Source organism: Pomacea canaliculata, linkage group LG10 (assembly GCF_003073045.1).
Source record: "Pomacea canaliculata isolate SZHN2017 linkage group LG10, ASM307304v1, whole genome shotgun sequence".
NCBI classification, from domain to species: Eukaryota; Metazoa; Mollusca; class Gastropoda; order Architaenioglossa; family Ampullariidae; genus Pomacea; species Pomacea canaliculata.
Window position 1 is genome coordinate 23108697 of NC_037599.1, and position 25367 is coordinate 23134063.

The 25367-nt window shown below is 39.4% G+C and overlaps 1 protein-coding gene across 4 annotated transcripts; it reads left to right on the forward strand.

Annotated features, from left to right (window-relative positions):
* Window positions 1-56: 56 nt before the first annotated feature.
* Window positions 57-25366, forward strand: LOC112573353. Of its 4 annotated transcripts, none has more exons than XM_025253639.1 (8): window positions 57-173; window positions 8149-8293; window positions 8608-11379; window positions 14484-14653; window positions 15042-15720; window positions 16143-20039; window positions 21695-21916; window positions 22255-25366. In XM_025253639.1, the coding sequence occupies exons 2-8, from the start codon at window positions 8173-8175 to the stop codon at window positions 22305-22307; spliced, it is 7914 nt and encodes a 2637-aa protein (XP_025109424.1). In that variant the 5' UTR covers window positions 57-173; window positions 8149-8172; the 3' UTR covers window positions 22308-25366. The 4 variants fall into 4 exon arrangements, with proteins under 4 accessions (XP_025109424.1, XP_025109427.1, XP_025109426.1 ...); XM_025253642.1 differs by having other exon boundaries at window positions 16161-20039; XM_025253641.1 differs by having other exon boundaries at window positions 82-173; window positions 8130-8293.
* The last annotated feature ends 1 nt before the right edge of the window (window position 25367 follows it).

A 25367-nucleotide genomic window follows, 5' to 3' on the forward strand; every position in this document is an offset into this window, starting at 1 on the left:
TTTACCAACTCATCACGTTGCTCCTCGCGCCATCTTCGGCCAATCTCTCTCCCAGAATTCTGTGGTCCATTGCGCATGCGGTATAAGGCCATTGCAAATGGCGGCACTTGTTATTGTTCCATGGCGTTTGTGATACATGGCCAATATCTAACACATATTTGACACCTTTACAGGTACAGTTGATGCTATCCCAGGCACCTATAGCATATAAATACTGTAGAACGTTTAACTGTTATTGCAGGCATGTGATTGTATCGTTTCTTGAGGTTGCAAAGACCGGTGTCACGAAGGGCTATGCTGTTACGATCGCCAATTTCGCGTGCGGAGTGATACCAAATTTTCACCGAATTTATGCTCTGATTCAGTGAGTTAGCATATTCTTTTATTTGCACTATATTCCTTGCCTTGTTTTTATTGCAATCACATTATGATTGAACGTTACTGATGCGTTTAATATAAACAATTTGTGTCTTTCCATGAAGCCATGCTCTTCCGCTGTTTGACCCATTTGCTGCTTCCACTAGTAATATGGCCGTCATCCTTTCCCTTATTTTTACGTAGCAAACTAGATTAAATTCAATATCATATGCTGTGAGCTTTATTTAGAAATATAGAGCTTACTATTGCTTTACAAAGGATACGAATGCCACTTTTTAAACCAGTTTGCTTGTCAGGAGTGATCAATTTAACTTTAAGATTGAATCCTTATACTCCGGCTGGGATCGTTTACGGTTGACGGGTGTGGGGATGACGCGGGGATAATTATTAGGGATAGTTTAAAATTATTTCTTAGATTTCTAACTATTTAAAACAAGTATTTGTTATTTATACCTTCGGCACATTTTCTCTGTTGACCTTCATTTAGTTTTGGCGGGGAAGGAAATTCCACCCTCTATTACAGTGTTAGGTTATGTCTTCCGATACCGTAGGTTTTACACAACAGTGATATAACTAGCTGATCACACTCATTGTGAAGTGCTAAATTATCAGATTTCTTGCAGTTTGCAGGTATTTATGACAAGGAAACATTTGGATATTCTGATAGTATCAATCAGCCTGTGTATTAGTTCACCCTTAAAGTAGTAAAAGTTTTTTCTTTAGAATTTTTTTCTTGAGCATGTAAGCGATATTCAGGATTTTATTATTGTTTATACCAAATGCATTAAGTAGAAATATGACCAATACATTGAGATTTAGAAGAGTAAGTTATACCACATCTGCAGTTATCATTACCATTGTTTCCAGCCAAATATAAGCATACACATTCATAAGAAAAATAAATAAGTATACTAACTAGGACAAGCAGAAAATAGTTGGCTCCAATGTTCATTAAGGTACATTTGTATTAAGGTTTTAGCCAGTCATATAGAAAATCATCCGATTTTGTTGAATTAACAGTCATTCGGTAATGACAATTGTTTGTTTGTGTTAAACATGATAATAACAAGCATTGATAATTAAAACCAGTAAATGTATCACTTCATTAGATTGGTTTTAAACAGACTAGAACTATAAGTACTGCTGATTTAACAATGTAGAGAGCTTGCTCCCGTATTTTCTTTTGTAACTGAGATTTAGAAAAGTGCATGAAGCATACTTTTACAATATTGTTTGATTTCAATTTACCACTTTTTAGATTAATAAAAATGATATTTGCTTATAATATTGATGTTATGAATGTGTACTTTGACCATATGAGGATGAAATAAATCTAGGTCTTCCACCTGAAACTTCAGGAAATTCTTACAGCACTCTAGTTAAAACCACTGGCTTTATACTCTAAAATGTAAATGATGACTTGAAGCTTTGTATTTATTGACTGTAAGGATACATTTAAAGTCAGTTTTGGCAAGATTTCGTTGTATGTATATTTGTACATACACTTCTTGATTATCAGGATTTGTATTCAGTTTGATAGTCCAAATCTTCTATTCATTTTGATGCCTGAGACAAAAGTGAGAGAACACTAATGTGTGGTTTACTGTACTTTCACAAATGTTTTTTTTTCTTTGGTTTGTATTAGGAAATTGACTAATAAAATAAGTGCTACAAATAAAAGTTTATTAAAATTCTTTTAATTTTAAATATTAATCACTTGTAAATATACTCAAAAGAAATTACGAAAAGTTGTGAACTTTTTTAAAAGCATGTTAGAGGATGAAGGGGAAAATGGACATTAAACAGGGATGGTTAGGATAAAAGTCTACCTTGATGAGCAATATATAATAAATCATTTTTCATATTGATGTGAGCCATTTCCAGAGTTTGCTCACATGGCAGTATTTGGAAATGTGAAAACAGAAAAATTTAAAATGAAAGATGTATATGTGCAAAAGGGGTTGTATGCATGCGTTAATAATTAAATCTTGTACAATTATATGCACACAAGAAATAAGATTGTTTACATAATTAATATTTATTTGTATATAAGTTTGTGTAATGAGTCATTTAGTATGTTAAAGTAGGTTACTGCATCATCTTTTTATCTCTATGATTTTCAGGGATGCTTTCTGTTTTAATTTTAACAAACGGCGAGAAATGATACATATTGGGTAAAAGACTGAAGTATTGTAATGTACTATATATATCATTAACAGGCTGTAGTAAAGAAGCATGCAAGCTTTTTATAAAACTTTAAAATTAAACCAAATTGAACTTCTGACTTAAATTAATGGTATAATTTGAGAAAAAAGATTAGTTTGTGGACTTAAGATTGTCACAAGTAATTAATTATGGTTGTCAGAGATTTATCCATGTGAACTATAGTGTACCATCAGTAATTTTTACAAAGGGCTCGACAGTGTTTCCAGTTATTCATATTTATTAGAAGTTTTTTTTGTTTATGGTGATAGTATAGAATGTGCATTTCGTAAATTTGTAATGCAATTTTTATTTACAAACTACAATTTCTAGGTGTAATGTAAGGGTCTTTATAATTAAAATATATATATTAACAAAATCAAACATATTCTTTGTTTATTTTCAATTAGTTTTAGCATATTTTAATGTAGTATAATTTAAATTTTTACACTTTTAAATTAATAAATTATTTTACTCTTGAAATTGGTGCAGAAAAGACGTCAAAAAATTTTGCCAAGACTTAAAAAAAAATATATAATAGTTTTTGTATAATAAAGGTGTTAATGAATATTGTAGGATTTCTTATAAAACACCTTTTTGGGTTTGGAATGATCACAATTATTCAGTGATGGTTTATGATAAAATGGCATTCTTTTTGTATGCTGTAACTGCGTATTCAAGACTTTAAGAGAATAAATGTTTAGTTTTATAAATAATTCGCGATGTAATGCTTATTGTTTAAACATAGTATAGGCTAGCAGCACAAGAACTGTTTGGCTTTCGATTTATACAATTTATACAAACACAAAGATAATTAGTACAGATACTTACGAAAAGGTTATTAACCTGCATCTGTTTTTCCATATTTAGTTACTTTTTTATGGCATCATGTCACATTGGTTGTGTTGAAGTCCTTTTCACATTTCCATACCCAGCGAGTGTTAGCCACAAGTAGATTTTTATTTTAAAATAATTTTATAATTTACAGCATATTTACGTATTTCTGTTCATATGAATGGTGTTCACTACAACAGCAGTGATCAGTTTTAAAAGTTGATGGGATGTATCTAATTTTCACAGGGATCGTTTCCTAGATTTTTTCCCCTTTTTTAGGTAATTTAAATGCAAAAGTGTGTACCTCTTATGTTCCAATCAGATATTGAAGCAATTTTTCTGTTTACAAAAATTAGTTTATTTTGATGTCTGTCTGTCATGCTTTTTTCTGTAGGCTGTTACAAGAACTTCGTCCAAAACTAGTAAGATCAAATTGATTTCCCACACCTGCAGAATTTAGAAGTGAAAGAGTTTTTGGGATTAAAGCTGGGACAGTGGTGTTTTTTTGTTTTTTTTTTTAATCACCAAGAGTTACAAACTCTGCAAATGTCCAGACTGGAATTACAACAGTGTAGCTTGAATATTTTATGAGAAAAATGTAGAAGTAGTAGTAGTACTGTATTTAAAGACTGGAAGAAAATGTGCAGTGGTCTAAGAGTATGCTAACTTTAAGCTCTTGCTGATTAGGTGGGGCTGTTATGTATTATTTGATGAGATATAAACAATATTAACAATAAAGTCTTGAAGACTGTCAGTGAAAATCAGCATTTCTGTTGACATTGACGTTTTGAAGGAATTATGATTATTGTATATCGACAAGAACAGTTTCTTTTGAAGAAACAGTAGAATAAACACTTGTTCAGTAAAGGTATTTTACTTCCATTTGCTTCAGATCTGTTGAAGAAATTAGGTACTTGTCTGTTAAAGCATCAACCTATTTGATTTGTTTGTAGTAATTGGCATCAAATGCCATATTTTGAGTCTAATTAAATTTGATTTTTTTTTTATAGTTCATCACTTTGAAGTCTTGTGTTGTTTCCCTAGAAAAAGACAACAGAAAAGTGTTCAGAGACTAGTTAACCAGTGGTGGACATTTGGAGTAAAGAGCTTTATAGATGGTTTAGCTGCCAATGCCACCAAATTTGAAAGTTGAGATGGGACTGTTCAGGCTTTTGGAAGATTTCTGCTAATATGGGCAGCACCAGGTCGGTGTTTTTGAGACCTGTGTAAATATTGTGGATGGGTACTGAACAAGAAGGATCCAAGTGTAGCCAGAGTGAACCACTGTAAAGAGTTGCCATGTCCAGAAAAAAAAAGAAACAAATGCTGAAGAAACTTTATTTACCAAATATATTTCTCAGTGCTGTAGTAGCAAATGTTTTACAGTGTCACGGGATCACTTTATTATTATTATTATTAGTTGATGAGACAATGATGAATAGTAATGGCTTTATGAGATTGATCTGTTGGATTCTACATCGTCATTATAAGATCAGTTGCCCATACAAAGCTGTAGTTTGTTTTTGGTGTATTTGTAATGTAGAGGGGAAGTATTCATATGAAAATATCCCTTGTCATCAAAACATGTATAAATGTTAACATGTTATAAATTGGTTGTTCCCTGCAAAATTTTGGGCAGCTACTGTTTTGCTTTTTACTTCTTTTAGAAGTCCAGTCTGTGCTAAATATCAAGTGTGAGTTCATGTGAAAAGTATTTTAGACAAATATGCACAGCAAATTTAACCATCTTGCTTGGCTTTAGCTGTTATTATTACTGAAAATATTTGCTTTTGGGAATTGTACTTTCAAAAATATATTTTTTTATTTAGAGTTAGCTTTGATATTTTAAAGTTTTTGCTCTTTAGTGCTCTAAAAAATGAAGTCAAAGGCTGGAAAACTTTAAAAATAAAACAAACCATGTTACATTCTGGCTCGCTGCCAGATGCTAACTTCATATATTTTGAGTGTTTGGGTTGCATATTTATATTAATGAGATGAAAGGTAAGATGGATTATTTACTTATCAAAAAGAGCAAGTCAGCAGAAAATCCAAAACAATGCCCTTTCAAATGAAAGAAATTAGATATTATACTGCATGGCACAGTAGGGATGAAAGGAAAAGGATGACAAACATTTTTATCAGAGCTGATGGTCTTTCCTATGTTTACTTTAATGTGAGTAAGAGATGTAACTTTGAGATTTGAGAAGTAATTTAGCTTTATTTCATGAAGTGCTGGTAATCTCTTAATGAGTTAAAGGAATGAATTTTACAATATTTGTAACCATGAAACACAACCCACAAGTTTCTTTTGTGATATGCATCTGTAGTTGACAAATGCTAATTTTCTGTCTTTATATAATGTAATTTGTAATGGGCTACATGTAAAACTATATAAAAACCTTGGTTCATTTGCCTACTTTTTACTGTAAGGGAGAATTTATGTAACTTTGATTTGTCTTCCAGCCTTAAGAACTTAAAAGAAAAATACCCAGTCATGTAGGAAAAACTAATGTTAAAAAACACATTATTACTTTAATTACCACTGATTGATGATTTTTGAGGACACAAATTGATTGCCAAGAAGATGAGTTTATATGTCAAAGAAACTATACTGAAATGATGCTATATATATTTATTTCAGACTCTTGTATTTTAGTTTAGCAGGTTTAGGCTTTTTATTAGCTGGTTTTCGCAGTCCCCTCCAAAACTGTAGCAGATTTTATAAATGTTAAATAAGGTAATTCGCCTTGCTCCCATATCCTTCCTTAGTTAGATTTTTTATTGTTGGTAGACCATTTGTGCAGTTGTTACTGTTGGAGTTTATGCAACTTCAGAATCAAAATATTGGTAAAGTAGTTCTTAACCTGCCTGTTGTAATGGGGCTACAAGAGTCACAGAAAGGTGAGATTTAGATCAGCATGTTACCATCTCTTTTTTAGATAACAGTTTTAAGAAATAATTCAACATAAAATCATTCAGCATTTATAGTGGAGTGATTTTACTGTTAAACCAAATGTATGCAGGAAAAAAGAAACTGAAGTGGACAGAGAAAAGAGGTGGAAAATCAGGCTAAAGGGAGATGAGAGTTTATTCCTTGCTACTACTTAAGGAGTATAGGGCTACAAGAGTATGGTTAGAGAATGAACAAAAATATGTGAGGAAATTAAATCTACATAACATTTTCCCAGAAATGATAGTAGCATACGTATAAAAGCTTGTCAGAAAACGTACATCATTTACCAACATATTTTAGAAAGTTGATGCAGTTTAGGTTTATTCTGAAGGAAAACATTAGTTTAAAAAAGTTTTTTTTATTTATCATACATTATTCTCAAATTTTTGTGCACTCAAGAAACTGCACATGCTTCATCTTCATCCACAGTTTGCCACCTGTGTGTGTATTTTGTCATTTTGTTTAGTTTGAGCTGTGATGAAATAGTTTCATGGCTGTGTGTGTATGCACGTGTGGGTGAGAGTGAGCTGACAAATGATACGCAGAACTGATAAACAGATGTTCACTGTTTTGGTTAAAAAAAATTAACAAATATTAAAAAAAAAAAAAAGGATTTCAGATATAACCTTATACAGTTCAGGATTCATTGCTTGTTCTTTGACTGAATGTAGTGTTTGAACTATTTATGTTCAGCAAAAGTGTAAAGGAGTTAAAGACTAAGAACCGTATGCTGTACAGGTCATTAATGTGGAACTTTTAGTTATGCCATATATCACTGTTTTAGGCTGTTCCAAGATTGTGCCAAATTATTTCCACCTGTAGATCATTTCTTCTACAAAGGTTCTCTGTAGCCTGTGTTTCATCTGGGACATCATATTTCAAGGGTTTTTTTGTTGTTAATGGATTACTTATCGCCATTTTTCTTTAATGCTTTATTTCTGATCAATGAACTATGAACTCTTAACATTTTCTCATCTGTGAGCCTTATACTTTGTCACTGTATTTTCCACTGTATGTCTAGGTTTTGAAACTATGCATATATGGCATTGACTACACTTCTGTTTAGAAGCTCATTTATTCACTCTCATGTTCCGTCAAATTTTGTTTTTGATTTTAACTACTTCATGATACTACTTCAGTTTGAGAGTTTGTGACCTTGTACCCCTAGCAGTCAATATTTCATTTTCTTGTTTTCTGTAAAGCTTTTTGAGTTCACCATGATGGTTGGGGAAGGCAACATATTAGTATTATTATTGTGTATGTTATTACATTTCTTTCAGTGCTGCAGCATTAAAATAATGTACGCAGTTTTACATTTGTGCATTATTAAAAGACCATAATTTTGAGTGTATAAAAATTAAAAAAATTTTGCTAGAGCAAACATTGGCACTGATAATTATTGGATGATCATGATTTTATTGCGAATCAAAACATTCAGGAATTTTTCACATATTTAAGTCAATGCGTTAATTAAGGTTTGGGTATTTTTGAGAGGCAAGAGCAGTCCTTTTACTAGTTACTATTAAAAGATTAAATAAATTTTGAAAAGTCATACTCATCCATCTCAACCATTTAAGTAGTAATGAAAAGAAAGCACATTTTTTTGTGTGCCAATCTTTAGGTTGTGAGAATTTGATAAAGATGATTATGAGACATGGGAATAATAGAAAAAATTGCTTGGGTTAAGGAAACATTACTCAGGGGAAAGGTTTTGTCATTATCTTTGGTTTAAAATGAAGGGATGCATTTGAATTCATTATAGAAATCTGGGACTGCTGCAGGTGGAAGCTTGATGGCGGAGTGCGATGGGTCCTCAAGAGGACTACATCGAAACAGTGGTCACATGCGAAGGTGACTTCCATGACCCCCAGCTGCCACACCGCCTAGAGTTCTTCCGGAGACAGCTTAAAGACCTGCTTCTGGCTGGTATGTTTTCCTGTTATTTAGTGTCAAGAGCACCTTCTGACAAAGAAATTGTTATATGAAGTTTGACAGAGTGATCAATTTGGTGTGGAACCAGTATGAAGAACAATGTGATCCCATGAATAGATATAAAGATTAGAAGCCACAGAAAATGAAAATGGCTATTTGAGACTGTCATAAGGTCATCTTGTTCTTTTCTGCAATTTTGAAGTTTTAATGGTTATCCCTTTCTCCCAGCTGATGTAAATGATTTGTAGAATTCCGTGATTTTTACAGATTGTTTCGTGCTATTTCATTGTATCTTATGCTGTTTGCAGACCCACAGAAGCAGGTGATTGTAAAGAAAGTGGAGCCATGGAACAGCGTCCGTGTGACACTCAACATCCCCCGCCAGGCAGCTTTGCGTCTCAAACAGCTTGCCGAGCAGGGCAATTCACGGCTGCGGCAGCTTGGTGTACTGGCTGTCCAAATAGAAGGTGACCACCTGGTTTCCCTCACGCTGGCCACACCTGGTAACCAACGTACTGAGTTGATCCTACGTACCGCTGCTTCAAGTGCTGGGCTGAGTCAGACTGCTGCCAGTGCATCAGTGGCTGTGTTTGACTCAGGCTTGCCTAGTTCTTCGGATGAGCTGGGCTCTCCGGGCCCAACCAATGTCGAGGTGACCCGCAAGAACATCGAGGAGTACCTGAGGCAGGGCTCCTCACTTTTCCACAACTCTGTGTTGACTCCTGCAACAACAGCCAGCACTAATTACATCCCAGCATCTTCCAATGATGTCTTTAAAACACCAAACATAGTGGAAGCTTCGGTCTTGCGGTCCAGTGGGGGTGGAAATGATAAAGTTAGTGTGGCTAGCAATATTTTGGGCAGTTCACCAGCACTGTCTGGCCTGCACCAGCGGCTGCCAGTTCCTCCACCCAGCCATGGGGTTGCTGCTGAAACTGGCACTTTCCCGCAGCCTCTGACCTCCACACCCATCAGACAGGGGCAGCAAGGAACTAAAGCAGTAGGGATTCACACAACTGTGCAGACGATGACATCACCCAGTCAGGCTATGGCACTACCCCAGACAGCATCAGTGGGCTTCAACACAATGTGCTTGCCACCTCCCCCTCCATATCCCCATTCACAGGGAGCAAGTAGTGGGGTGGCAAACCATATTGGCCGTCAAGGAAGGAAAGTGACAGCATCAAGTCCACTGCTTATCAACCTTTTACAGACAGAGCCCATGGCTGCAAGTTCTTCGCCTTCCAACAGCAAAGGTCTGTCTGCAGGCCAAGGCAGCATAGACAAATCCAAGAAGAAACGTCGAGTTCGGCGAAAGAAAGATACAGGGACTCTTACTCAGAGTGGTGGTGGTAATGATCTGATCTCTGATTCCACCTCAAGTTCAGGTATGGGTTCAGTGGTTGCATCCAGTACTTGTGTGGGAGACTTATTCTCAACAAAAGTGAGCATTAGTGGGTCTGTTGATGTGAACTCTTCAAGTGGGCATGTTTCTGAAACCAGTATGGACACATCTAGCATGCCAGTAGGAGTGGATGATGCAGTGATAGGTAGAGGATCCTTGCAGATTTCCTCAGGATTTTCTCAGATGGGTGGTGAAAGTATCATCAATCCCTATACTGGGCACATGGAACCCAGGGAGTTGGCCAGTGACCTAAGTCCATTGAGAGGAGAGCCAGCACCACTTCACACTGATGCACCTGAGGGCTCTGGTTTAGATATAGCAGTTCTGACATCCAGCCCAACTACCACCAGCCCTCCCTCCAGCACCATCGCTGGCAGCTCAAATTTCATCCCTCCTTTAGCATCTGGCATAGTGGACAGTGCATTCAAAGACTCGCAACAAAGGAACTTTCCATCTCCTCCTTTGGTTTCAGTCTCCCAGTCTACCCTTCCCCATGTGGACTTAATAGAATTACGCAGGAGGCAGCACTCAAATGAACCACTTGGGAAACCTCATGTTCCTGGAGGGGTGATGTCATCTCAAGCCTATGCACAGCATCGCTCTAGTCCACTGTCACCAGTTGTCACCCAGCCCCCTCCTTTAGCAGTGTTGGAGTTGCACAACAGCCCATTGCCAGCTGTAGTAGCGAACCACCCTCAGTCTTCTGTCAATGGCCTGGCGGTGTCTACATCTTCTGTGACTGTGCCAGCAAATGGGGATAGTTTAGGAGAGATGCATCTTGGTAGTTCGGGCATGTTGACAGCATCACCAGCTTCAGTCGTTCCAGTCTCTCAATCAGAACTCATGAGAGTATCATCTGAACCAGTTCAAAACAAGGAGTTTGAAAGTTGTGTGAGAGATTCTGCCAGTGATGTGAGTGCAAAGTCTTCAAAGCCCACAGATGATGCACCTGCACCACAGCCAGATGTTCTTGTGGCCAATGTGCACCCATTTTTAGCACAAGGACGAACAGAATGTGCAGCAGTGGCTAGCTTGCATCACTCACTCCGCCATGCTCTGATCAAGAGCAGTGTCACTGCTGAAAACCCATCCCTTGCTTTGCTCAACATGTCACCTGCCCCAGCTGTTCTTTCCCCTCCTCAAGCTGTTCAGCGTGTGGCAGTTGGTGACAGTGCTAGTGTGGGCACTGCTAGTCCCACCGGCAGCAAAACTCTTTCGGAGGGAGATGACAGTTCCAACCACAGCTGCATTGGTCCTGATGGGCCATCTGATGCCACCAGTGCAGGAACTGCTTTGTTGGATGGTGCCACAACTAAGGTGTACAACAATGACTCTGGTGTTGGAAGTTCATCAGAGCGTTCAGATGACACCCCATCAGAGGCGGGGGATGGAGAGTATCATTCAGGGACAGGTGGACTGGGAGATGGCACTGCAGCAGAGGGAGGCGCATGTAGCAAGCAAGCGATGGGGGGAAATAAGGGAATTGTCAACTGTGAACCCTCAACAAGCAAACCAGACAGCCATTTGACTATTGGCTTTGTTCATAACAGTCAGCTGACAACCCCAGGCATGCTTAACAGAAAAGATGCTGCAGTATCTGGGCTTAAGGATGCTGCAGCCATGACCCACCAGCATAGTCAAAGCAGTGCTTCTGCAGAAAAATCCATTCCAGCAGGTAAGACGAAAGTGTAAATCTTTGTAATTCTGAAATGTTTCATTTGTGTGCAGTCACCATACAGTTATACTCAAGTTTGACAATACTATACAGTCCTATGGTGGTTAGCATAACTGTTGGGATTATTTAAAACTATCCTTGCATAAAATGAACCACAATCAGTTGCATCCAAAAACTAGACTCTTGTCCAATATGTTAATGGGCTAATCTAATGATTTCTTGTAGCATAATCCTAGATAGATAGTTTATTTCCTTTATCTGGAAATTGGTTTATTGCAGCTTCTAAAATAAAAAACTTTAGCCAGAAATAGTGCATGTTTTTGCCAGATCTTCCATTTAAAGATTGTATTTCTTTTTATCAGTTTTGCCACACATGTGCATTTTAACTCACTCAGGACATCAGGTTGTGGATATTGTTAAAGTTCATTTTCATGGTGGCAAAATTTCTTGGTTGAGTTAAGATTTATTCTGAGGTTTGGTAAATGTGTATGTAGTGGAAATTCCCAGTTGGATGATTTCTTTTGTAGTGTTCTTTTTGCTTACGCAAGCAGGAAATTGTGTCAATTGTAGTAGGTTGCAACAAAATTTCGGATTGACCATATTTAAATTGTTTAAATTTTTATAAAAGAGTCTTGAAAGCAATAAAAAACAAAACAAAATTCGTGAAAATGTCTGTTATAGTTTCTGATTTACAGGGTTCCGAAATGAGGTACCATCAATTATTATTTAATGATGCAGTTAGTTAATTATGTTACTGTTTGATTTCCAATACTTGCAGATATATCTTACAAAGTGCCATGTTATCCTTATGCAACATGACCTGACAGCACATCTCAAAAACAAGAAAGAAAGAAAAAATTAAAAAAATAAAAAATAAAAAAACCTTCAAAAATGTGTCAAGTTGCATGGAAGGCCATGTTTGGTGTATCATATTTGTATTTTTAAGTATATTGCGGGTGCACTGGTTTATACAATATACCAATTGTTATGTATGATTTTTATGATTTTGTTTTAGGTTGGCTGTATTTAAATTTTGATGGTAGTAAGACACAAAGTTGAAATTATAAAAAAAAAATTCCACTCCAGCGACCATTATAATTAAGGGACATGTCACAGAAAATTGAACTTAATATCTTTATTTCTTGATGGATTTTGAGACATTTGAGAGAAACTACATAACTGCATTATTTTTAATTTGAAGAAAACTACATAGGTGTAACTTGAAGATTTAAGTTTTACAAATTATATTAACTGCATTTTGTACAAAGTTATGATATGCAGCCAGTTGAAACTCAAGATCAGGTGCCAGTAGTTTCCAAACTCCATGTCAGATTCAGATTTTGTTATAAAATAACAGAAGCTTAATAAATAAGACTGATAAATTATAAATTAATAAATTTTGACATTTCGAGGAAGAACAACAGCTTTGTGGTAAATGATTATCACATCATTGTCTTTGTACTGCAGAACATCTCAGAGCTTTAACACATTCTTCAAAAAGTGTTTGGTATCATTCCATATCTTGCTGTGGGGGGGGCGGTCCGGTGGCGCAATGGTTAGCGCCTGTCACCAATACAGTGAAGGTTGGCTGCCCAGAGTTCATTTCTTGTCTCGGGCATGCTGTTATTTCTCTGCATGTGACATCTGTTTACAGGGCTGGCTGCCTTGCCGTAATATAGCCTCAGTTGCTGACACGGTGTAAAAAACCAATTTCCCCCCCCCCTCCTCTCTTGCTGTGGGGATAATCTGGATGCTTAGGTTTATTATAAACATTTCAGGCCAGATGCTTATTTTCCTTGCTCCTGGGACCAACAAGGCAGCATAGCAATGTATCTCTTTTATGCTTCATTTGTTGCATCATCCATACATAAATTTTTAAAAAACTTTTAAATATAAAATTGTCATTTTATCAGTATTATCACTTAGAGGAAGAAAATATGTGAATAGTTTAAATTAATAAAGTTGGATTGTACACACACGAAGCAAATTTGCACTAGTACAGGACTACAATCTGCAACAGCAGACAAAATATGTGTGTAGGTGATGGGAGTTGTCTTTCATTATACTAGAAAAATCACATTTGTGCATTTTTAAAATTTGAATCAGATAAGGGTATTTTCATTTCACACACCTATTAGCGGTATCTCAGCCATGCCACTACCTAATTGTAGTCATTCATATGCCTTTGAAGACCAGTTTTGAAGTTTATGTACAAAAGCCCACTATGCAGATTGCCGGTTTCTAGGTAAGGTACTGTTATCAAACATTGAGAATGAGTTAACACAATGATTGCATGTACTGTTTCAATAGCTTTACCTGTTGGAAATAGCATGAACTTAAAATTAGTTTGCAAATTTGTGCACTTAGATATAAAGTTTGCGTGACTTATCATCATTGTGCTTATGCACACTGGTACGCCTTAATTAAAAACCAGAAACAAATGCAACTGAACCTTGGTCTATAAACTTGAAATTAAAAAGTGTACAAAGATCCATAGAGTTCTTTTGCACTTTCTTTTGTGGTTGTTCTGCTGATCATCAACTTCTAGTTATAGAATCTTTTTTTTTTTTTAATTATCCATGATATTTAGATAGAGTGGTTGCCACAAGGTTCAGAAGTTAAAATACTTGTGCTTAGTGTCCTAAAGGATGGTGGCCTTCCCTTGATGACAGCGATAGTATCTCATCTAAATGCCATGGTTTTTACAGTTTGACAAGATCTGACTGGTATTTTAGAATTTTAGGTGGATCTTTATGCATTCACTATAGAAAGCATGTTAAACCACAGTCTTTGACAAGCTATTGTCAAATAATTATGGTTACTGTAAAGTCGAGGTTAACAATTTTCTACACATTCTACACAGTAAGTTGATTAAGATAGAGTTTACTTATGACAGTATCTTTTGTTATATTTGGCACACTTAGTAAAAGTTTTGTACTAGTTGTAGTACTGATGATATTGGTTCATTAGAACTTCTTTCAGATGCTTCTCAGTAGGGAACAACTGATCTAATTTTGTCAGGTGGCCAGGTAGTCTTCCCAGTGTTTGTGTTTGACAGCTAGAATGATGTGGTGGTACTGTTTCAACTTGTGGCTCACATGCAGATTCAGATGAGATGCTGATGAAGTCCATGCATCCTGTGGCATCCTCTTCACAAGCTGTTCCTGTTCTAAACAAGGGCATGCCCAGCATGGCTGTCCAGTACCTGTCCAGTGCCCATCCAGATGTTCACCAGCAAATTTCTCACCATAAAAACAGAGTGGCCAACTGCCAGGTGTGTACCTAGCTTATGAAAGTAGTATGCCATTCTTTGTCTTGTTTATTCACTTATTTTAGGGGGGAGCAGATGTGTGGAAAGGGTTGTAATTTTCTGTCAGTGGTGGTGTCATTTTCAGCATCTGTTAATAATGGTGTGGAAATTTGTTAGTTTCTGTTTTGTATAATCCATGTAGAAGTTCTTATTAATAGTGAGTGTTGATAGTTAAAGCATTGTTTGTTATTCTTTTAATTGGTTTGAGGAATATTTTGCACAGAAGAAAAGTTGTAACAAAAATGCATCTGCAAATCTACAAAGTGTTAAAAAAAAACTGTACATGATTAGCACCAAAAGGCATCATGTGTTCATTATGATTAGGGAATTTTTTTTTATTTTACCGTTTTAGGTGTCGGGTGTGCATCAGAATGGGCCTGTTCTTTTGCCTCATGCTCATGCACCTGAGCAGCCACTATCCAACAGCCAAGGGAATTCCTTGCCACACTTGATTTCTTCGTATACTTCAGGTATACAGGTCTCATCACTACCACACACTCCTGGCTCATCTGTATCCCATAGTGCAGGTTCCTCTGTTCTTCAGCCAGCGTCTGTCCCCCATACCAGAGGAATATCTGGAACAGGTACCGCTGGCTTGGCACTTGCTCATCCTGGGGGCAAGCCAAGTGTCCATGTGACCAGTCCAGCTCCATCGACCAGCACCATGCCTCGTTTGCCTTATATGCAGGGTGTAACGCTATCATGTGCTTCTACCCACTCGCCTAGCATAACAGTTTCTCGCACACAAAGCCTAGCTGTCTCTCACACACACATGTCAATAACGTCAAGCGCACCGGCCACAAGCGTAGCCTGTGCGGTAGGACCTGTTACAACATCTATCACAGGCACAACCCAGAACTGTGTACTATCTTCTGGACATAACACTGACATTAAAACAGCTGTGGTCAATATCACTGACTCCAGCAAGTCAAATGCTATTGTTCCTGTGACCGTCCTGGCCTCTAGCAAACAGCATGGCATCTCTGTAGCTGCAGTCACCACTGCTGCAATTACCACACCTACAGCTACAGGTAAGACATTGGGTAATGATTAAGTTTGCTCCAGCTCCCACCCCTCAAACCATTCTGAAGTTTATAAAATAGTGGTCTTTTAGGTTAATTCAGAGGGTTTTGTAATCAAGATAGCTTTTTCCCTTAACCAGATAAAATTGTGATTAAATTTTCACCAAAGTTTAAGGTTTTCTCTGTTTTTGGTGAGAAATTGATGAAAGTGGAGGAGAGCTTAAGAGTTAATGATTCTGGTGTATGATTGAAGCAGTTATTCCAAACCTCATTTCCTGTTATGAGTAGTCTACAATTGTTTGCAAAAAAATTGTCACTGTAATTTCCTTTATTCCATTACTATTTCCTTTATTAGTCATTATTTATTTTGTGCATAACATCAAGAGACGGTTTGTGACACTTTCTCTTTTTTTTCTTTTTGGCCTCATTAGATGCTGTTGTTTTATCAGGTTCTCGACTTCATCACAAGCATTCAGCAGCAACTCCTCACAGTACAGACTTGATGGACACCAGCAGCCTTGAGGCAGCAGTCTCACTTCCGGAAATGATGGTAGGTGAAGCCAGTGACCTTGATGTGCTGGAAGAGGCACATCAACTGTTTTATGGGAATTCAGGGGAGGCCACGTCTCTTTCAAGCTTTGATGAGGATTTGATGCTTGCTTCTCATCCCACCCGTGACAATGGTATGGTGGGGTACCTTGAGGCTGGAGGGCGCCACTCCTCGTCGAATGGCAATGGGAGCATGAGCATAGGAAGTGTTGGAGGTGGAACCATCAGTGCGGAAGTACGCAACGCCAACATCACAAGCATGTACTGCAAGCGGTCATCTCCTGTCAATGTGAATATGCTGAACCACATCTATGCACCTGGTCTGCCTCTTCCGAGACGCTTGACAGAGTCAGTGCAACGTTTGGTAAAACCTCTGCCTACGACAGAGACTGCATTGCCACCTGTCCGTGCCTGCAAATCTCCTGGTGCCAGCAGCTCCAGGCACAGCACCAATGGCTCAACATCTCCAGGGAGAGCTTCCCAGGGTGGTGCTCGATCTCCAGGGGCAAGCCTATCCTCAGCACGGGTTCTGTCTTTTGACAAAGCCCCTGTTGGTCCTTCAAACAACATGGCTGTGCTGCCGTCCAACATGGCAAGAGGCAGCTATCACCCTGCCCAATATTCAGAGCACAGTGGCTGTGACCTAAACTCCATGCACTCCAGCTCTTTAAAAACTGGAGTGGCACCACACCTTCATTCTGCAAACCCTCCCACTGCTGTGGCTGTGCCTAATGCCCAGAGTTATGCTCCTGCAAGCACATGTTTCAGTCAGCAGCCCTCCACCTCGGGCATTTCCACACAGTCTCATGGGGGATTCCCTCAGGTGATGGGCCCATGTGTGCAGACTCCATGGTCTGGGCCTCACAATCCTGTCCCAGGAGCAGGGGGCAGGTTGCAGCCACCCCCACCACCTTTGGTGTCATCCACCTCTGCAACTTTGACCACACAGGTGCACCCTCCCAGTACCAGCACACCACATCTGTATCACCATCATGCAAGTGGCAAGAATTCTGCTATGTCTCACCCTGCCTCCCACATTCCCCAGCTGCTACCTCTCAGTACTTCTGCTTTCCATCCTGCAACCACTGCCTCTGTTGTTGTAACAACCTCATCTGTTCATGGTCTGTTAGCGTCCATGACATCATCTGAGCAAGTGCCAGAGGTTAGCCTTGTGTCTAGCCAGACAACCATCACTACAACAGGTGGCAGCATCAGCAGCAGCCCCAGTCATCCTCTTCCACCACCACCTGTACTGGTGCAGCGAGCTTCATCCCCTTCTGTACCTGTGTGCATTAACTCACAGTCAGGATCACTTGACTGGGGAGTGACAAGCGAGGACAGTCCAACTCAAGCATCATCATTTGCCCTGTCACATTCTTTGTCATCTGCATCATTAATAAAGGAGACATCACCCCATGCTGCCTCTTCTGTTACCACCATAGCAGTGCCTGTCACTGCCACTGCTTCGACAGCATGTGTTTCTGGTGTTGAAGGGCTGCAGGCAGCTGTTTTGACTTCAGCGTCAGTCGTAACAGTATCAGCTGTGGGAACCCTTGCAAGCACAGTTCCCTTCACAACTTCAGATGGTGCCCTTGGGACAGCTGGTGTAGCTTTATTTACATCTGTAAATCCCAACTTGGCCTCAGATTCACCATCAACAGTTACAGTGTATGTGGAAAAGAATCCTACGCAGACAGTGGATTCTCAACCCACCAGCATTGAACACTTTTACTCCAGTGCACATACACAGGCAGCAGAAGGCAGGAGTCATGGCAGCAAAATCTCAGAAGGACACGATACAGTAGCTTGTGCAGAATTAGTAAGGGAGCCAGGACATGGAAATGGACAGGGAGTAGGCTCCCTTACTGCAGCAAGAGTGATGTCTTCTATCAGTGGACAGGAAGCAAGCATTACAACTGCGGATTTTTCTAACCTGCCATGGAGCCACCCATCCAGTGCCAATCAGTCACATGACCTCCATTATGTGGCATCAGAACATGCCAGCAATTTGCATCATAACTTGGACAACACTCTCGATGCATCAGCACCTGATGGTCCAGCCACTAAAGTTCAGGACTCTAATAATGTAGAAGACATGTGTAAGGTCTTGGTCACCAGTTCTCATTCTGTTCCAGCTGTAGACAGCTGTACAACAGCATGCAATTCTGGCATAAGCACAAACAATGTTGCAGTGTCCATTGCTGAGCTTGCTTCTGGTGACACTCACAGTGCCTCAGACTTACCTAGCAGCACAACTGCTGCAGTGGATGCATGTACTACTGTGACGAGTAGAGCACATGGTTTGTTGAAGCATGTGCATTCAGATGATGTAGGAACTAATGTGCATGTTGGTACCATAGCCTCAGCCCAAGAGTCATCAGTAGCAAATATACACTTAGGTCCTGCACCATCTGCACAAAATGTTCCTTCAACTAGCACACGGCAAGGCACAGATGACACTGGTCACAGTGGTTTGTTAAAAAACATGCATAGAAGTAGCTTAGCGGCTGCTGACAATTTTCAGGTAAATAACACAGCTAGTAGCTCAGTGTCTACTGCTTTTGTGACTAGTGAACACATTGGTTCAGTGGCGACAACTCAGACCACCCTAGAAGTGACCTCTGCCATGGCTAAAACCTTAGTGCCACATGCTGGTGCTTCTGTGGCACACATCGACTCCGAGGATTCTGCTTCACTGGAATTGGGGCCAGAAATGGTGGTTGTACCGGATATAACCAAGAATCATGTGAGCTTGGTAGCTTTAGCTCAAAAAGCTGCTGCACAGGCCATCGCCCTAAAAAACCTGGAGCTAAAAAACCTGGAGCCAGACAGGCTCGCGTGTGCTGTCACATCCATTCATGTGAAAGTAAGTGCAGCCCAGAGCAGTCCAGCTGCTGAGTTAAGTTCTGTGGTGGTTCCAGATGTGTGCAATACTGGTGATGCTGGTAAAGAGGCCTATGTTGATGGAGAGGGCAGCTGGGGGCAGGTTGTTGGGGTGGGGAGCAATGAGGGCTTGGTTGCATCTACCCAGCCCCCAGTTCTTTCTCTCTCTTCAGCAGCTACTCCCATGCCTGAGGAAGTGGAAAACTCTTCCTGTCCACCTGCTGAAAATCCTCACTCTAGACCACCACTGCTGCATCCTGCACCACTTTTATCATCTGCGCCAACTATAGTACCCTCGGCAACACCACCACCTCCATCACTTACACCTGTGTTGCAAGAGTTTGGCAAGAAAGACCCACATGTGCCATCTGGCACCAGCCAGAGTAGCAAGCCTGATGGAGCACCATCAGATGTAGCAATGACAGCGAAGCAGGGTGACAGGGAGGCAGTGGGAAGCATGTCTGATTCACTTGAGGAAGCCTCCACCAAAACTCGTCGCATCACTCGCAAACGAAGATCCACACAAAGTGAGTCGGATAGTGGAGAGCCTGCCCCCAAGTTAAACAGCGTTGAGCCAGAGGCCAGTGTAACTGCCCCTGGCAGTGGAATTGTGACCAAGCAGGCAACAGAGAGTGGTAAAGCAATTGTTTGGGACCAACCTCCTCGACTTTCACGGGAAGGCAAGAAAAGTTCTGGCTCTTCTGGCTTTTCTGGAGATGAGAAGGATAAAGCCTCCTCCAAGACTAGCAGTAATAATGATGCAGCACACCACCACCACTTTGAACGCAACATCATTGAGGCTACACCAGAAGAAATTGCTAAGAAGAATGCTGCCAGTTCAGCAGGCAGGCGGCGAGCCTTCTATGCCTATGTTTTAGAAAAATCTCTTGGCCAATGTAAGTACACAAGTGTTTTTTTTTTAAAGGCTGGAATAATGAAGAAAAATGCATTCATGAAAGATAGTCTAGTTGTAATAATAATAAATACAAGATTTATATAGTGCATGCTCACACTTATAAAGAGTATGCTCATAGGGCTTGAGACAAGTTGTGCATGCAGTGAAATGATATGGCAATAATGCAAGAGGCCGACTAGTTAAAGAATGCTTTATCACTTCTTTTTCATGAAATCCTGTCATAATAGACTTTTAAAGGTAAACAGGTTTGAAAAGTTGTAGGGTAAACATAAAAAATAGATTTTAAGGCTGTGAAATTGTGATGCTGATGTTAGCATGTAAGTCTGGTATTATGATTTTAGCTAAAATAAGTCAGAGCAAGCCTTGATTGCTGTAAAAATCATGCACTATACTTGTGACTAAAAGCCTACGAAGTGCAAAACGCACTAAAATTAGACCTTTATTTATGGCTTTGAGTTTGAGACAGTGCACCAGTACACAAATCTTAAAATGGAAGGGGAAAAATGCTTTGTACAGAAGATCAGATTATCCAAATTTGTGGGAGAATCAGTTCCACAAAATTAAAATTTCTTCTAATGTGAAAACAGTCTTATTATGAGTATTAATGATCTCACTTTGTCAACTTTCATGCCTTATTTAATTTTTTCTAGTTCTGTCAAATATTTTCTTTACTCTGCCTGTAAATTCACATTTCTCACATCAAGCAAACAATTATGTTCTGAGGATATAGTCTTTTGAGCCTGTTCTAAGTCAGTTAAACTGCTTGCACCTTTCACTGGATTGTGCGACATTTTAACTTTTTGTAACAGGACATGGTAAAGTAAACAAAATAATTAGATGTCTGTGAGAGGACAAAGGCAGCCTACAATTACAAATGGATTTCAACCTCTTTCTAGAGCAAATTTTTGTCAGCTTAGCCTCACTGCAGACCTTGCTTAAGTTACAAACACCTAAGATGGTACAAACCCTACCGCTTATGGGCAGAGAGGAGAAATGGACACAAAGTAGTTATTAGAAGCTCAACAAGTTGAATTTTTTTTTATAATTAGTTAAAAAAATTCTTTATTTTTCTTTTTACTAACAGTAAAATGAGTTACTTCAAATTTGCATAGTTTGAACATGTAAATCACTAGTCAACTGTACATTACAAATTGTAATTCTAGTGTCTGCTATGTGGTGTAATGTGAGTTATCAATCAGTTATTTAATTACTTTGAAATTTCAAGTGATTAAAATGATAGACAAAAGCTGTCACAGTATTAGTTCAGTAGTCAGTAAAAAGAAATATTTTTATTTCCAAATTTTTGCTTTAGATTTGTTCAGAAAGATACTGTTGATTATGCCTTTTAGCATTGTAAGCCACTTGTTTTATGATGGTTGCTCATTTTCTTATTTTTAACATATTTTGGAAATAAGATATCTACTTTTTACTTTTTGTAGAGAATATTTTTTCAGCATTTGTTTGCCTAAATGGCCAATTCTTAATTTGTCTTAGTTAATGGATTAAACAGTGGAGTAAATATGTGAAAGTGCCTGCTGGAAAATGGTAGGGTGCAGAAAACATTTATTATCTGTAACAAGGGAACTACTTTCAAATGTACTGCTTAGTCAGAAGTCTATATTTGTGTCTTGCTAGCTTACTTTGACACACCAGTCCTGTGCGGGCGCACACGAAGCCAGTCTTCGACAACAGCTAAGGACAGCAACACTGCTACCACAGCAGCAGCTACTGTAGCCCCTTCACAGATCCCTCAGATTGCAGGAACATCTGCGTCCCAGAATCCACAAGTGCATAAAGAAGACACTGAGGTCACAACACCTGGGTCCAAACGCTCCACCCGCTCACTAAGAACGAAGGGTACAAATGGCACTTACATTTTCCATGTCCCGTTTGTACACGCTTTTCTGCAACGTTGATGTGGTCTTTCTGCCTTATATTTCTTTGTAAACACAGTGAGAAGTGTGGTTGCTTTGCCTTTTTCTGCATAGATTTTCTAGACTAATTCTCATACTTCTTTGTTCCATAATTGACCTTGTTATACCTCTAACAGTTATACTATTATGTTGGATGTATCTCTAATAAATCAAAAAGCACTTTAAGTCAGTCTTGATGGCAGGGAAAGGTGCTGTAGAATTAACATTATCATTATTGTGTTTTTCACAACAGTTTCCTTTACCTTTATAATTTCCTTGCAGATTCCACAGACGTTTCTGGAAGCAAGCGCAAACGAGCAAAAGAACACAGATGATAACAGCTGCTAACTTCAGGTGAAATATAATTCAGCACCCACTGGGTGAGGAGAGGTGATGCCCTGCAGTCTTTAATGGACAAGCCTGGGCCAGTGCTGTACTCTTTTTGGAGAGTCAGCTTTTGCTGTGGTGCTCGGCATAATCACATCATATAAACGTCCAGCCATGGGGCAGACTGCACGGCAAGACACAGTCTGTTGTAGACTTTCGTGTACACAATGGCCTGCAGTAGATTAGACATAGATTTTGTTATGCAGGAGATGGCCCTTATCTGGTGTAGGCTAGGAAAGAAAATGTATAAGGAAATCTCTAAAGTAGAGAAATTGCTTCAACCCTGAAAGCTTAAAAATGTGTTAGAGAGAAGCAGTGGGCCTGCATTTTTATTTATCAGGTTAGTGCATCCACCAGTGGCCACCATAAAACATTTCTCAAGTCTCGCATCTACGACCATCACTGCTTAACAATCAGTTTGAGCTTGGTGGCACCTGACAACACAGGCTGGTCATCTGGTTGCTTAACAATCAGTGTGAGCTTGGTGGCACCTGACAACACAGGCTGGTCATCTGGTTGCTGCTGTCTGCTGACTTCTCAGGGAATGCAGGTCAAGATGGACAGGCGGCAAGCCAGCCCCTGAACACATGCCTTGCGTTGGCTGGCTGGTTTGCTGGCAGGCTGGCCCGCTAGCTGTTGGTTGCAGCCAGGGAAGAGCTGCGTGCTTTTGTAGTTGACTTTCTTTCCTAAAACTGGTCCTAGTAGAAGGAAACAGTGTTAACTACAGCATGATGTATGTTCTTTATTTCTTGTGCTTTGATATCCAGAAGATACTTTAATCACACAAAAAATAATCAGTTAATATTGTAGACAAGTATGAGAAAAAAAGGCCTGGGCTAACTTCTTTTTTTTTTTTTTGCACTCTTTGTTGGCCTACTATTTTCTAGGCACGTGGTGGGTGATGAGAGTGGAAGAGAGAGCGTTTGTGTCAGTGTACAAGTGAGTGCATCTACACGTCCACCCATGATGCAAAACAAATGCAGTTGCCTGCACATGTTGATTATAGATTTGTTGTAGATATATCATGTCTCACGTTGTGATGGAAACTGACCTGCGCAATGTGATGTGTGTTACCTGGCAAGAGCCTTGTAGCATTGAGGTGTAGGAGGAGGTAACTAATGCCATGTGATTTGGCTATGGGGATTCCTTCTCCTCCCACCTCCACCCCTTGTGAGATGTGCCCATCTGTGCGTGTACATACCGATTGTAAATATAGGTTGCAGAGTTATTTATGTTCTTGTGGGAACATCCTAGACACAGGAGTGCAGTTTGTTGTCGCGAGGTCTTTTTTTTTTTTAAATAAAAGGGAAAGTGTTCACTCTGCTGGCCAAAACCGTTGCTGTCATTTGACAACAGTTTGCTTTTGGCAAGGAGACTGGAATCACCAACCATCACTGTCAGCTACTGTAGACAACTGAAGGGCAAGTGTTACAAATGCAGGGTTTTCTGGACCATAGCCTATGTGAGGAGAGCAACCAGCTGCAGAAGGGAAATACCCTGCATCTGTGACAGCACCTGATGCACAATGTGATAGCTTTGCCATTTACTGCCAACGTTTTATGCATAATTATAATTATCACACTTGCTGGAGTAGCCCAGCCAAGAACCTTTAATAGAGTGGGGCAGGAGCCTTTTTTTTTCTGGGTTAGCAATGAAGGCAAGGGCCAAGCCTTGGATACACAGGCCCCTCCCCTCTCCCCCCTGTCCTGCAACCCCACTCCTTGCTTTTCTTTTCGTTTCCATACTTGATTCCAGTGTGTGGAGTGATATGTAGAACCAAAAGACTGTAATCGCTATGTTCTGTTGAATTTGATCGAGTCGTGGCTAGTCCAATGATTATTGATAACTAATGCTGTAAAATATACATTCAATTCTAGGAGGTGTTGTTGAGCTTTTCATCTGTGTGTACTTTTCTTGCGTGTAGATGATTTGTGAGAGTTCTGTACAGTCCAGACAAGTTTGCTGTTGGGCAGGTTAGCTTTGCCCGCTGGTCTGCTCACTTGTACATAAACCGTTGTCTTTTCCACCATGCTTTTCTTCCCATTGACTTCTCTTTGAGCATCACATCATGGTCATCTGCATGTTGGACACTGTTGGCATAATTTGTAGATCCAGCATACATTCTTTTTACTCTGAGTACCGTAGAGAGTACAAGAAAATTTGTATAGCTGCCTTGAGAAGGACGGATGTTAGGAGAGGGTGTTAGCAATGGGTATATCACCAAATCTTTGCTTGGTGTAGGTAGTGAGTGTCCAAGGATGCGAATGTGCTTTTCAGTCCGTTAATAATCATGGTTAATTTGTTTTTCCCATGGACTACGCTTGTGGTAAGAAAAGTATAGGAGAGATTATTAAACAGATCTGGGGGGAAGTGTTTCGGACATTTCTTGACGGAGTGAGGTATTCAGACAGTAGCTGTTGGGAGGGGTTACACCACAAGAGCTGTGAATTGTTGGTGTTGGCAGAATATAAAAATTGTGGCAGTTTTACTTCTAGTCAGGGTAACTATAGTTCCTAGGAACAACCATTCATACCGACAGTAGACCATTCCAGTTTCAAGCACAAAGCCAAGGTGCTCTTGCAGGGCTCCGGTAGGTTGGGAAAAGGTAGTGATGCATGAACTGGCAGGATGACGGCATTGTAGCTACTGTTGAAGTGAAGGTTTAACAGCTTAACTACCAGTAGGTTGGATTAAGGATTTGCCAGTGTTGGCATTGAGCTCTTAAAAACTTTTTTTTTTTTTTTAAATATCTCGTCACTTACAGGATCTTCCTAGGTGCTCATTTTTGATGGCATGTTGGAATGCAAGGTAGTGGGAGAGAACTGTTACCTGTGGGTGCACATCATGGGCCTCCACACCCTCGCATCTTTGCAGCTGTAGATAGGCATGGGGTGTGTAGGTGAGCTCACATCTTTCTTTCTTTCAATAAGCATCTTGATTCACTGTATATTTTTTATTTTTATATACAGTATATGTGAATAAAGTATAGATCTTATTTCTTAATTAAC